Source organism: Pogona vitticeps, chromosome 1, assembly GCF_051106095.1.
Source record: "Pogona vitticeps strain Pit_001003342236 chromosome 1, PviZW2.1, whole genome shotgun sequence".
Taxonomy (NCBI): Eukaryota; Metazoa; Chordata; class Lepidosauria; order Squamata; family Agamidae; genus Pogona; species Pogona vitticeps.
In genome coordinates this window covers 134,389,854-134,402,674 of record NC_135783.1, presented here as the reverse complement: position 1 = coordinate 134,402,674, position 12,821 = coordinate 134,389,854, and the positions used below count along the sequence as shown (strand labels likewise).

The 12,821-nt window shown below is 40.5% G+C and overlaps 1 protein-coding gene and 1 non-coding gene across 5 annotated transcripts in view; one reads left to right on the top strand and one right to left on the bottom strand.

Annotated features, from left to right (window-relative positions):
- Window positions 1-12,821, top strand: part of MBOAT2 (membrane bound glycerophospholipid O-acyltransferase 2) — a 99,179-nt gene that overhangs the window by 68,494 nt on the left and 17,864 nt on the right. For all 4 annotated transcript variants that reach the window (XM_073001356.2, XM_073001339.2, XM_020796622.3 and 1 more), the window contains one exon: window positions 206-389. In XM_073001356.2, the coding sequence (XP_072857457.2) occupies window positions 206-389 (184 nt within the window). The remainder of the gene's footprint in view (window positions 1-205; window positions 390-12,821) is intronic.
- On the bottom strand, window positions 1,183-1,347 carry LOC140703412 (U1 spliceosomal RNA). The gene has a single exon (XR_012082821.1). It is a non-coding gene; the product is annotated as a U1 spliceosomal RNA (small nuclear RNA).

Genomic DNA, 12,821 nt, shown 5'->3' with positions numbered 1-12,821 from the left:
TCAGCTTATCTCACGTACAACTACAGGACAGAAGGAATCCCATTCTTTCTTTTTAAGTATAGCTTACAGGAGAAATGTAATGACCATTGGGCATTTAATTTAAGCTAGTGTGTAATCACTGTGTAGTACTACTATCATTCTTGTACAAGAGTTCTCATTAAAATCCTAAATCAAATCTCACGAGTTGCTTGTGTTTGAATTACAGACGCATGCCAAGTCTACTGGAGTATTTAAGTTACAACTGTAATTTCATGGGTATCCTGGCAGGCCCATTATGCTCTTATAAAGACTATATTACTTTCATTGAAGGCAGATCATACCAACTGACACAGTCTGAAGCCAATGGGAAAGAAGAAATAAAATATGAACAAACAGATCCATCTCCAAATGTAAGATCTATGACTTTTGCAGTGCTGCTATACCTTTGTTACCATTGCACGTGAAGCCTGGTTTGCATTACTTGTTTTTTGCAGGCATAACTCTCAAGCTATATCTGGATCATGAATGGTAATGTTCATGAATGGTACAGTTCTATCTTCAAAAGAGAAATTATACTGTGCAAAGGTAGATATTCTCCATAGATACTCTCTTCTGGACCTTGTGAAGGCTTGGGGCTGATGTTGCTGTAATCCTACCTTGTGTCTACAGATATGGTTCATATGTAGTCAACATAGGTTTGCCTTATTTTTAATACATTGGTGCCTCGCAAGATGATTTTAATTTGTTCCGCAGAAATCGCTATCTTGTGAAAACATTGTCTTGCGAAATGTGATTCCCCATTGGAATGCATTGAAATCTATTTAATGTGTTCCAATGGGAAAAAAATCAGTCTTGCAAAAATTGTCCATAGAAAACCTCATCTTGCAAAACACAGTTTCCCATACAAATACATTGAAATCTACCATATTGGGGAAAAGCAATCCCCTCACCTGCACTGCCTTTGGAAATGCAGTGGGTGTCAGATGGCCTTCCCCCTCTTTCTCTCTCTAGCAGCAAAGAAAGAGGGTGAAAGGAGTCAAAGAAGCACCCTGGCTCTTGATAATGGTGACTCCTTTTGCCCTGATCCTTTACCACTGGGGAGAAAAAAAGGGAGAATGCACTACAAGACATCACCAGGACTTGCTGCCTTTTCAATAGGTCCTGATGAGGAGAAAGAGAGATGAAAAGAAATCTAGAAAAACCAGGGAAATCATAAGTGTGATCTCCCATTAACACAAATTATGCAGTTGAGTTCCCCACATTTGGGGAAATCATAGGGATCAGCACACCTGAAGTGCAATGGATAAGCCTTACCCCAGAAAAACCACTTTCATGACCGTGGTATATTTCGCTTGCAAGATACTGTATGAGTTGGAGTGGCCCTTGCACCTCCAACCCCCTTCTGTGCCCTGTCCCCCCAAGGCATGATGACCCCCTGGCTGCACCTCCCACTCAGTACAGGGCTGCACAGCCCCAGTCCTGCAAAAGCGATCGCAAAAACTTCATTGTGAAGCGGATTCGTCATCAAGCGAGGTAAGCATTAAGCGGGGCACCACTGTAATTACATAAGACCTACTTTTTATCCCCAAAAAGTAGGGGAGAAAGTGTATGATGTTGGCTTTCCAGGATCTGCGTCTTAGAAAGCCAACAGCATACACTTTCTCCCCCACTTTTTGGGGATAAAAAAGTAGGTCTTATGTAATTAATGTGTTCCAATGGGGGGGGGGGGACCATCTTGTGAAGCATTGGTCTAAAAAAAAAATCTTGTAAAGCATAGACCAAAACATCATCTTTTGAAAATCCTCCATAGAAAACATCATCTTGCGAAGTGCCACAGCAATTGCAAAAATCCATCGTCTTGCGGATTAATCGTCCCGCGAGGTAATCGTCTTGCGAGGCACCACTGTATTTCTGATTAAAGGGTGTTCCATAATCCAGAGGCATTCGTTGAGAGGGCCCTCTCATTTCTTAGCCAAACATTCCTGTCCAAGTTGGAAGGGCAGGAGCATGTCAGGAAGTAAGATCTTTCAGATAGCCGTAACTCAACCTGTGTAAGGCTTTATAAATCACACTAACAGTTTGAATCATACCTGCAAATGAACTAGTGGCCAGTGGAGCTGCTGCAGTAAAGAACTTGTAACCTTACTGTAACTGGCCTTGGTCAACAACATGGCCAGAGCATTTTGGATGCACGGGATTCTGAACACTTTCCAAAAGTCACCCCACCTAGAGGGTGTTGTAGTAAGGCATTTGTGTCATGGCCAGACCAGACATCTCCATCAGTGGGCACAGCTGACACACTGGCTAACTGAAGAGGAATAGCTGACCATTGCTAAAAACTGGGTGTGCAATGTGTCAGGTTGACACTTCAGTGAGCTTCAGGCTTAATCCAAGAGTATGATGCGCAAGAAGTGACACATTGTTTTCAGGAGGAATGTAACTGCATTGAACCCACCTTCAGTCCTTATTCCCCGGTCAGTCCTATGACTGCTCAAGAGGACCTCTGTCTTCTTGAGGTTAAGCTTCGATTTGTACAACTTCATCCAGTCCATTACGGACATCAGACACTGGTTTAGAACCAAAACAACTTCTTCAGATTTGGACGGAAAAGAGAAATAGATTATTTATTTATTTAAATAGTTTTACTTCACCTTTCTCTTTTAAAAAGGACCCAAGGTGGCTTACATAATTGAAAGTCTATATTTAAAACTTAAAAAACTGAGGCATACAAATATTTTAAAAGAATCAAACCAATACCACACTAAAAAAAACAAACACCAAGACACACCCATTTGAAGCCAGAAAGCACAGCACTTCATTTAAAAACCCCTCTCAGACTGTCTGTCACTCAGGGGAAGCCTGCCTGAAGAGGAAGGTCTTTGTCTGAGGGATTGGATCCATTTCCGCTTCATGTTTCATTTCAAGCTGAGGTATTTGACGACAGTGTAATAACCAACTGTAACACTCAACGTTTGTCTTTTTTTACTTTAAGGATAGTAAATAATAAACGGCTTCTTCTCATGAACACTTAGTAGCTGTTGAAATAGTTTCCTCTAATAAAACAGGCTTCAAGAGGAAACACTTAACGTACAGTATTTCTTTTTGTGTTCCTTTGGAGTATGATGGGGGATGAAACCCTAAGAAGGAATGAAAAGCACACAGAAAAACTATTTCCTACATGAGATATCCCAATGTAATAATACCCTATTTGGCTTGATCCCAAGGAACCTTGCGAAAAATGATGCTCAGGCACCAGGGCTTTCATTTCCTCCCTTCTTTCTGAAGGTCCCGTGTGATCTTTTGGATACAGTTGGAGGTTTCTGCCATATTGGCAAAATACTCCACTTTGAAAGATGGTTTGTAAGTGCAATGATATAAACAGAAAGATAAAATGCAGTACTTTTAAAAAAGATGGTATCTTCAACTATTACATTGCTTTTCCTAGTATTAGGAACAACCATATACATAAATATCTAAGAGGGTTAAGGTACAGTTATGAAAGCCTATGCCAAATATTTATTTTTAAGGAACCACAATACTCTTAGCAGTTAATTTTATATCTATTTACTCAGATGTGAGTCCTGTTCTCAGACAGACATCCTGTAAAGTAAGTGTGCATATAGTTGCAGGCTGTTCTTTATTAGAATACCAAATATACATTCTTACTTTATTTTAGAGAAAGAGATTTATAAAGATTTTTGAAAAGAGGAGCGAAACACTTCCATTTGCTTAGCTGTTTAATGAAAGGTTTCCCCTTATTAAATGCACTGCACAGGTATTGCACATGTACTTCACAAGTAATGTGATTAGACTAAAAATGATAATCATAAATGTGCAGAATCTCACATTACAATCTAGGCCAGAGAAAATTTACAGAAAAACACTGTGTTTGTAATGCACCCAAGCATTAGGAGCTGGGCAAATTAGCATTCTTAATTAGATAATGGCAAACTTCAGCACTGTCACTAGTACTGACTACAGGGTGGAAAGAGTACTCATTAATTTCATGATTCTCATTTATCAACTTGATGAGACACCTGGCTGAAAAAATTTCAAGGCTCCTTGAGGTTTCTTGCCCCTAAGCGAGAACAAGACATGGAGTGCTATTCTTTCATGTCAGTGTTTCTGTAGTTTGTGAGAATTTTTTTTTCACAAACTAGTGCCCATTCCCTTTTATAGGTAAAGTCCATGCGTACAGCAAGTTAAAAGCAACAAAAGACTGGCTGATGCCTTAAAAAGAGGCAAATTGATGTTTCTTAATCTGAACCTTAAAGGTGCATGCAAAAAACAGCAGCCATTGTCAACTGGTACACTTTTCCATTACTTATGTTAAAATGTTACGTTGCATTAAATGTTATTTGTGTCATTTTGCTTCTTTTTGTGCAAAAGAATTGTTCTCATTGTCCTCCTCTTCAGGGTGGGAAGAGTGTCACCAAACACTTTGCTCTGCCATGGGGCAGGGAGAATAATTTTGCAGTTCCTCCTCTTCACAGAAGGGATGGGACAAGTGAGGTTTTACATCTGCCATACTGAACCATTCATTGTGTTGTGTGCACACATCTCTCACTGGTAGGCGTCACTGAAAAGTGAGTGAAAGGGCAGAAATTCTGCTGGTCTAAGCTACAGAATAGTCACCTAATGGATTTTCATAGCATGTTTATACAGAACTAACTCCTACTGTGTCCAGTGGAGTTTACTTTCTGTTAATTGTACAAAGGGTCATAGCCTTGAACACATGACACTTGAAATATTGTTGCTTTGTATGCAGCTTTATCAGGTGAAAGCCATGTAGTTTGTTCACTGTCAAGATTAGCTGGCAGCTGCATTTTGAGGTTTGTAGCATTCCGTTTTTTTAAAAAATAAAAACAAAATATTTTTAACAGGTAAAACATTAGGAATGAGGCTAAGAATCTTTGACCACTATGTCATTTGCTTCTTTGTTAGCTAGTGACTGTTCTCTGCTTAGTTGATCTTACTTGTGTTGAATATGGAAACAGATTCTTTCCTTCCAGAATTTGCTCTATGAGTTTGAGAAAGTATACATTCTTGAGTCTAACTCTTAGAAGAGAAAGAATGCTTAAATAAATGCGAGTATTCTTCCTTTCTTTCTTTAAAATATTTTAATCCTTAAAAAGGACCCAAGTAGCTTACTACAATTAAAACATACAAGGCAACCGGCCATATAAGACGACCCCCCCCAACAGGAGGAGGAGGAAGAGGGGAAACGGGCAGGTGGCGGACGAGCCCGTCGGCGGGCTCTGGCCGCTCAGGCATGGCAGGCTGTGCTTCCCCCCCTCTATCCAGACCGCCTGCCTTCCTCCCCGGCCAGCGCGGCCCTGCATCATTCAGTGCACCCAGCGTACAAGATGACCCCCCCACTTGGAGGCATGTTTTTTTGGCCCCAAAAAGTCGTCTTGTATGCCGGCAAATATGGTAGTATTTAAGCTAACAAGTGATCATACAATACTAAACGGATTAATGAATACAGTACTAAAAAACATAAGCAACATCAAAATATATTCCATGCAGTAAGGCACAACAATCCATTTTAAATACCCCACTTAGCAGCCATTCGCTCAGGGAGAGCTTGCCTAAAGCGTTCTTCACATGTTTGCAGGACAGTAAAGATGGGGCCAGTCTAGCCTCCAGAGTCTGAGAGCGGAACTGAGAAGGCCATTTAAGCCAGGATAGCTCAGTAAGTTGGAGCAGGAGTCAGGAGTCTGATTCCCTTCTGTGCGTCCTGGGAGAAGAGCCAGCCTGTGTGGCCTTGGGCAAGCTGCACAGTCCCAGGGCCCCCCCAGAAGAAAGCAGTAAACCACTTCTGAGTACTTTATACCTGAGATACCCAGGCGAGGGTCACTCGTAAGTCAGAATCAATTAATAATTAATTAGTTAATCTTTCTCTGTCAAAATCTAGACTAAAACTATCTAAAGCACTAATGCCATGTCTCTTCCTGTGTTTTCTGGAAGGCTTCCTAATGTGGCACTGGGGTACTGAGCTATGGTTCTTCAGCAATTACTGCAGGAAAAGAACCCTGCATCACTGGGTATTCTGCAGTACTAAATATTATTAGGATAGGGTGGGCAGCATCTGTCAGAACACAGCCCACAGTGCCCTTTTCCACCATGTTCTTTTACAGTTGTGGTACATTTGATCATTGGTTAGTTGAAGATCATCTGGTGAAGAGGTTCTACTTTACTGCAGAGAATGGTTCAGACCTTCATTGTTTATGACAACTCTGGGAGCCGTAGTCCTTCTTTTTTCTCTCTCTCTTAGTGGGTACGTCAGGAGGATAAAGACTTAACTGTCCTTTTTTAGGAGCAGAAGTGCAAGCTGCCAGCATGCTTAGGAGACCCCAGTCCTGAGTGAGGAACTGATTAAAAGAAGGAGCCCTTAGCCGGACTCTGAGAAAGTCTTTATTTCTCCATATTAAGAAGAGAGAAAGAAGAATTTTAAAAGGATGTTTCAGGAAGCCCTAACTTGCAGGAAGAGCTTAGAATTGCGTTTTGGTTTTGCCAGCCACTGGTGTTGTTGTTTTGGTTCCTTTGTCTTCTTGCCCCAAACTTGTGAAACTGCAGGGTGAGGGAATCGAGAGATCCAATGGGTAGGGGCAAGCCTTGTGAGTTCAGCTTCTTGACCAAAGGACTGACAGCTTTTGGGAATTCCTTTCTAACTCCACACCCCATCCAGAAATTGGCTCATTTAGCTGATAGAAAGATGGTTCCTTAGTATGTATGAACTTGCTGTAAAGAGAGGTGCCTGACTAGAACAAGGTCTACAAGTGAGCATCTATCTTGTCTATCTACATATTTTTAAACAACCTTCAGAATTAACTCACTACTCCTCACAGGTAAGTTTTCTTTCTTTTCCTATAGTACTGCTCACATGCTTGACCGTTTTGCTGCATTAGCTTTCTGCCATTATTTTAAAGAGAACCTATGTATGGCTCTTGATACTTCATACCGGCCAGCTGCTATTAAGAGAAAGCTGGCTGCATTTTACAATACGAGTGAGTATGGTGTTCTTCGTGGGAGGTAATGTGAAGGGTGCTGCTCTTTCCTCCCTGCATTTGCTGTATCAAGTTGTGATCTCAACTTGTTTTTTTGCAGAAAGGTTGCAAATTTTGCGTTGTCATCTGGCTGAAATGCTTATTTAAGAGGTTTTTTAAATGGGGGGGCAGTTGGATCATCATACTCATTGAAAATGATAACGAGTAATGCATCATTTGATTAACTTTCATGGGCAATGAGGATCAGCGAATGTGAAGCTCGAGATGAAAGAATTGTGTTCTGCCTAATCTAATAAGCTTCCTTTCTTGTTCAGATTTCCTTTTAGTATCATAAAATTAATGACAGCCCCTTTTCCTTCTGTTAACTTTGCTAGGCGCATGATATCAGCTTAATTTAGCAGTTTTTACTACTGTGCTAATTGCATGTTAACTGAATTTAGTCAACATTCTCAAGTGATTTATGTCATATCTCCCTCCTATTATGCCTTTTTACAAGCTATCATTTGTTGGTGTTCACAGTGGTGTCAACTGTCTGAAATTAATGTCTCTCTTCGTAAGTTTCTTTTTTTATATAGCTTTTAGCTACCCTGATATTTCTGTGTTCCTATAGAACAAATCCCTTTGCTTCTGGCTTCTTAGAAATATTTTTAGCTGATAAAACCTCTTGTTAATTGTGTCAGTGGATTCATAACTCGATGTGTGACAATTCCAGACGTCACCAACCTTATTTCAATCAGAAAGCTTCACTGAACTAATTACAATTTGTGAAGCTGCCAAGCAGGAATCAGAATGAGCTCATTCTAACAGATTGCCTAAAATAAAGTTGTAACCTCTTAAGACCTGGTTTTAAAATCCACTGATATCTGTCACTGTCTTTCCATTGATTTCAGTGGGAAGTTGAATTTTAAACCTCAAGTACAAAGATGTAATTTAATGATTTATATAACAAGAAATGTTGTTCTAAAATGGTGTTGTATGATGTGAAGTTGTGCAGAGTACCTCTAGCACAAGAATCGGGTGGTATCAGCTTAACTGCTTCAGTGGGGTTCTGTATTATGTCTCTCTGCACCATGGCCTGGGAATGAGTCCAGAGGTCTAAAGATCATGCATTCGGCACCAGGCAGTCTTTACTTTTAATCTTAGATCAGCCATAAGGTTACTTTCATTCAGTAGAGCAGAATGAGCAATTCAGCTGCATAAATATACTGGGATGATAATGTTGGGGTATCTTGCAGGGATGTTTAACTGAATTACTATAAGTCCTTGGAGTTTCTGCCATCATCATGATTGTTGTCATCTATTTTATTGTTAAAAGAGACTAAAATAATTACTTGATTAAGGCTGTCCAATGAGTAAAACAGGAATTTGAAGTTTGGTTTCTCTGATATTGTCCTAGGAATTTTATGCTTTTCAGTGTCCTTGCTCAACATTGTGTTGGTAGCATTAGATTTAAACAAAGGAAAAGACACAAGGTCTTGCAGACAAAGACAGCAAAAAGGCAGGACTGTCTTGCTGGGACCTCATAAGTGTACCAGGCGTGAGGAACTCCTCTACCCTGCAGGTTGCCCCTATTTAAAAAAATTAATCAGTTACCCTGAGGTTGCTGGAAATATTAAAAATATTTTGAGAAACCAAAATATCATCCTTGGTAAGAAAAACAGGGAAATGGCAAGGAAATCCTGTAAACTGAAAAAGGCACCAAACTACAGAACAGGATTGGCTCAGTTCTTTAAAAGCTAAAGAAGATCTAGTAAGATACTGTTAAGTATACCTGATGATCTTAAGCCAGTGGTTCCCAACCTTGAGTAGCCCAGGTATTTTATGCTGCAATTCCCAGAAACTGTGGCCAGCACAGCTGGTGTTGATGGCTTCTGGGAACTGCAGTCCAGGAACACGTGCGTTCCCCAAGGCTGGAAACCAGTGTCTTAACCCTTATGAGAGACAAATTATTTACAGCCACTCACTTGCTATCTCCATATTTAAAATCAAGCTTCTTTTGCTAGGGAAAGATGGTCCAGGCAGACATGAAGTCTAACAGTAGATAATGATAGTCCATCATAATAATGTCCTGTTGCATTTGATCAAATAGAACAGAGAGACAAACAAGACAAAACCACGTATCCAGTGTGTGTTCCTCTTTACTATCATAGTACTTCATGTATTTTTCTAGTTTCTAGTGTTACTACCTTTAAAATGATTCTCACATTTCATAGTCCTCCTACATACCTATTTAAGCTACTTTTATTGTTGCAACAATATAAATTTCACTTCCCAAACCCTGATACAGGGAGAGATTAGTTGGAATCCTTCCTCCTATTCCCTTCTGACTTAATATATTTCATTGTGCACTGTTCTACTTAGATCACGTGCATTGGACTAAGCTGCAATTGTAGCTGCTTGACAATGTCTATTTTTTGTCTTCATCTTATGGTACTATAGTGGTGTCATTCTGTTAACCATGGAATCCATTTATTCTAACCATATTCATTTCCACTCTCCACATTCAAAAATAAAATGGAGATATGCCCCTAAAACAGTGTGAGCTTTTCCAAATGCTGTCACCTTACAAAATGAAGACACTAAAAGGCTTTGACAATTGGAAAACAGACAAATAATTCGTTTCGTGGGCTGATACAGTCCGGTGCCCCTGGATAGGATCCTGCATGGAGGAGCCAAGGGCCAGCATGAAGTGTGACTGCTCCTTTTGCCAAATGAACTCACATTGTTTGGATTCTAGGACAGTGACTAGGAGAGAGCAGAAGTCCATGTAAGGGAGGAGTTGCTACATTACAGTGCTTACATTTTGCTTTTGAGCTGTTTATTTCTAGACACTTATACCCCCCCTGCTGTCTGGAAGACCAGCAGAAGAACTGAAATACTATTTTTAAAAAAGAGAGAGAAAGTAGCAATAACGGAGATAAGTACAATGCAAGGGGGGGGGAAGAGAGAGCAAGGCAGCAGTTGTTAAAAGTGTTTGCTGAAAAAGAGCCAAAACCCAACGAAATGAATGAATGAATGAATGAATGAATGAATGAATGAATGAATAAATAAATAAATAAATAAATAAATAAATAAATAAATAAATAAATAAATGTTACATTAACGTAGTGAGTTAAGCCAAAGAGGGTGTGTGTCCTAGTTCGCATACTGTGTAAGTTCTCAGTGGTAAACTTGCTTTCATTAGAACAAAATGAGTTGCATGTAGAAATTCTGGAGATATATGTCAACCATTATATAGTGTCCACCTTATTAATTTGGAAACATTTAAATAAAGGTAGGGCAAAGTACAGGCTGTAGTTTACGAACAGACCCCAAAGGTATTTTTTTAAAGGCCCCTGGACGTTTTCTAAGATTCCTCATACTCTTCAGTTGATTTTTTTAAAGATCATTTTTGCTATAAAATCCCCCAAACTGGAAGTGGAATTTCAGAAACAGGTAGCTTCCTTTTATTTCATCTTCCCACCCACTTTGGAAGCCGCCTAGAGTGGTCGTAAGACCAGATGGGCGGGGTACAAATAAAATAAATAAAATAAAATAAAACCCGGTGGTTTCTGGGGCAGAGAAGTGACCCCTGAACCTTTCCATCCCTGAATTAAATAGAAATGAATGATATTAGATACTATATTGGGTTCAGCCCAAATCTGGATGATAGCCTCTAAAAAAAGGACACTTACCTTGATTAGAGTGTTTCCCCAATATATATAAGAATTTTTGTTTGCTAGAGCTGAAGGAGGAAAGAAAGTGAAGAGTTGTAGACAAGCCTTTCTGGCAGCTGCAAAATGCATAGAGCAAATGGCCAGACAAAACTGTCCGGTACTCAAGAGGAAAACTTCACAGCATGTGGCAGCCTTCTAAAATGTGTTAAACTCCACATGAAATGTTAGAAATTGTATTTTAGTACCTCTAGAGCGCTGCAAAAATGGTTTTGAAGTGGATGTAAGAAGAAAGTCATGTTAAATGTCATATGCCATCCCATGAATCCCTGTACTGCCAGAAAGATGAACAAGTGGATCCTACAGCAAACCAAGCCTGAACGATCTCTGGAGGCAAACATATTGAAACTAAAGCTGTCCTACTTTGGGCACATCAGGAGAAAGCAGTATTTTCTGGAAAAGATAATAATGCTGGGAAAGTTAAAGTTAGCAGAAAAAGAGGAAGACCAAATATGAGATGGACTGACTCCCTCAAGGAAGCCACAGGGTTAAGTTTACAAGAGCTGAGCAATTCAGCTGAGGACAGGGCGTTTTGAATAGGCCTCGTTCATAGGGCCACCATGAGTTGGAGGCAGCTTGACAGCACATAACATCAACAACAGCTATTCCAGAACAAGATTTTACAGTTTTCCTTTAAAGGTAGAGAAGTTCTTTTATTGTTGTGTCACTAAGGGAAAGTCTGCCTGAAGAGAAAGATCTCTTGTTTTATTAATTTTCATCATCACATGGGGGGTGGCACTAGTTATTTGTGCATTCCAGACTTCTGTACTCGAGAGTACAAAGTAGGATTTTAAACCAGACCTTATAGGATGGAATCAAAGTTGGCTTTTATTTGGAATTCTTAGAGGAGTTGGCTGTGGATCAGAACAAGAAGTCTGCACCCAGAGATCGGATTTAAGTTTGTTTTGTTTTGTTTGTTCTAAATGATCTAAGCCTTGTTTCCCGTGTCAGCTTCCTTCTTGAAGCTGTGTGTCATGTGCAGCACTGTAGGAATAGTGATGGATTAGGCATTTGGTGAATGGGTGGCTTCAATAGAGAAGAACGTCCTCATAGCAAGAACTGATTAACTGTTGAATATCCTCCCTTAGGAGGTGGTCAGCTCTTGTTCATGGCAGGCTTTCACACAAAGGTTGGATGGCCATCTCTCATGGACACCTTAGCTGTGGAGGGGGACAGGCTCGGTGACCGCTGGGATGCCCCCCAGCGCTGCAATTCTCCGATTCTAGCAAACGAGCAAAATAAAACATAATGGAAAGCTTTGAATTTTGGCCGTCTGTTGCTTCTCACTCAGATGAAAATATGTTTGTTGTTGTTGTTTAGTCGTTAAGTCATGTCTGACTTTTCATGACCCCATGGACCAGAGCACGCCAGGCCCTCCTGTCTTCCACTGCCTCCCAGAGTATGGTCAAATTCATGTTGGTAGCTTTGATGACACTGTCCAACCATCTCATCCTTTGTTGTCCCCTTCTCCTCTTGCCCTCACACTTTCCCAACATCAGGGCCTTTTCCAGGGAGTCTTCTCTTCTCATGAGATGGCCAAAGTATTGGACCCTCAGCTTCAGAATCTGTCCTTCCAGTGAGCACTCAGGGTTGATTTCCTTTAGTATGGATAGGTTTGATCTCCTTGCAGTCCAGGGGACTCTCAAGAGTCTCCTCCAGCACCACAATTCAAAAGCATCAATTCTTCAGTGGTCAGCCTTCTTTATGGTCCATCTCTCACTTCCATACATTGCTACTGGAAAAACCATAGCTTTGCCTATGCAGACATTTGTTGGCAAGGTGATGTCTCTGCTTTTTAAGATGCTGTCTAGGTTTGTCATCGTTTTCCTCCCCAGAAACAGGTGTCTTTTAATTTCGTGGCTGCTGTCCCCATCTGCAGTGATCAGGGAGTCCAAGAAAGTAAAATCTGTCACTGCCTCCATATCTTCCCCTTCTATTTCCCAGGAGGTGATGGGACCAGTGGCCATGGTCTTAGTTTTTTTGATGTTGAGCTTCAGACCGTTTTTTGCTCTCTCGTCTTTCACCCTCATTACAAGGTTCTTTAATTCCTCCTCACTTTCTGCCATCAGAGTGGTATCATCTGCATCTTGGAGGTTGTTGATATTTCTTCCGGCAATCT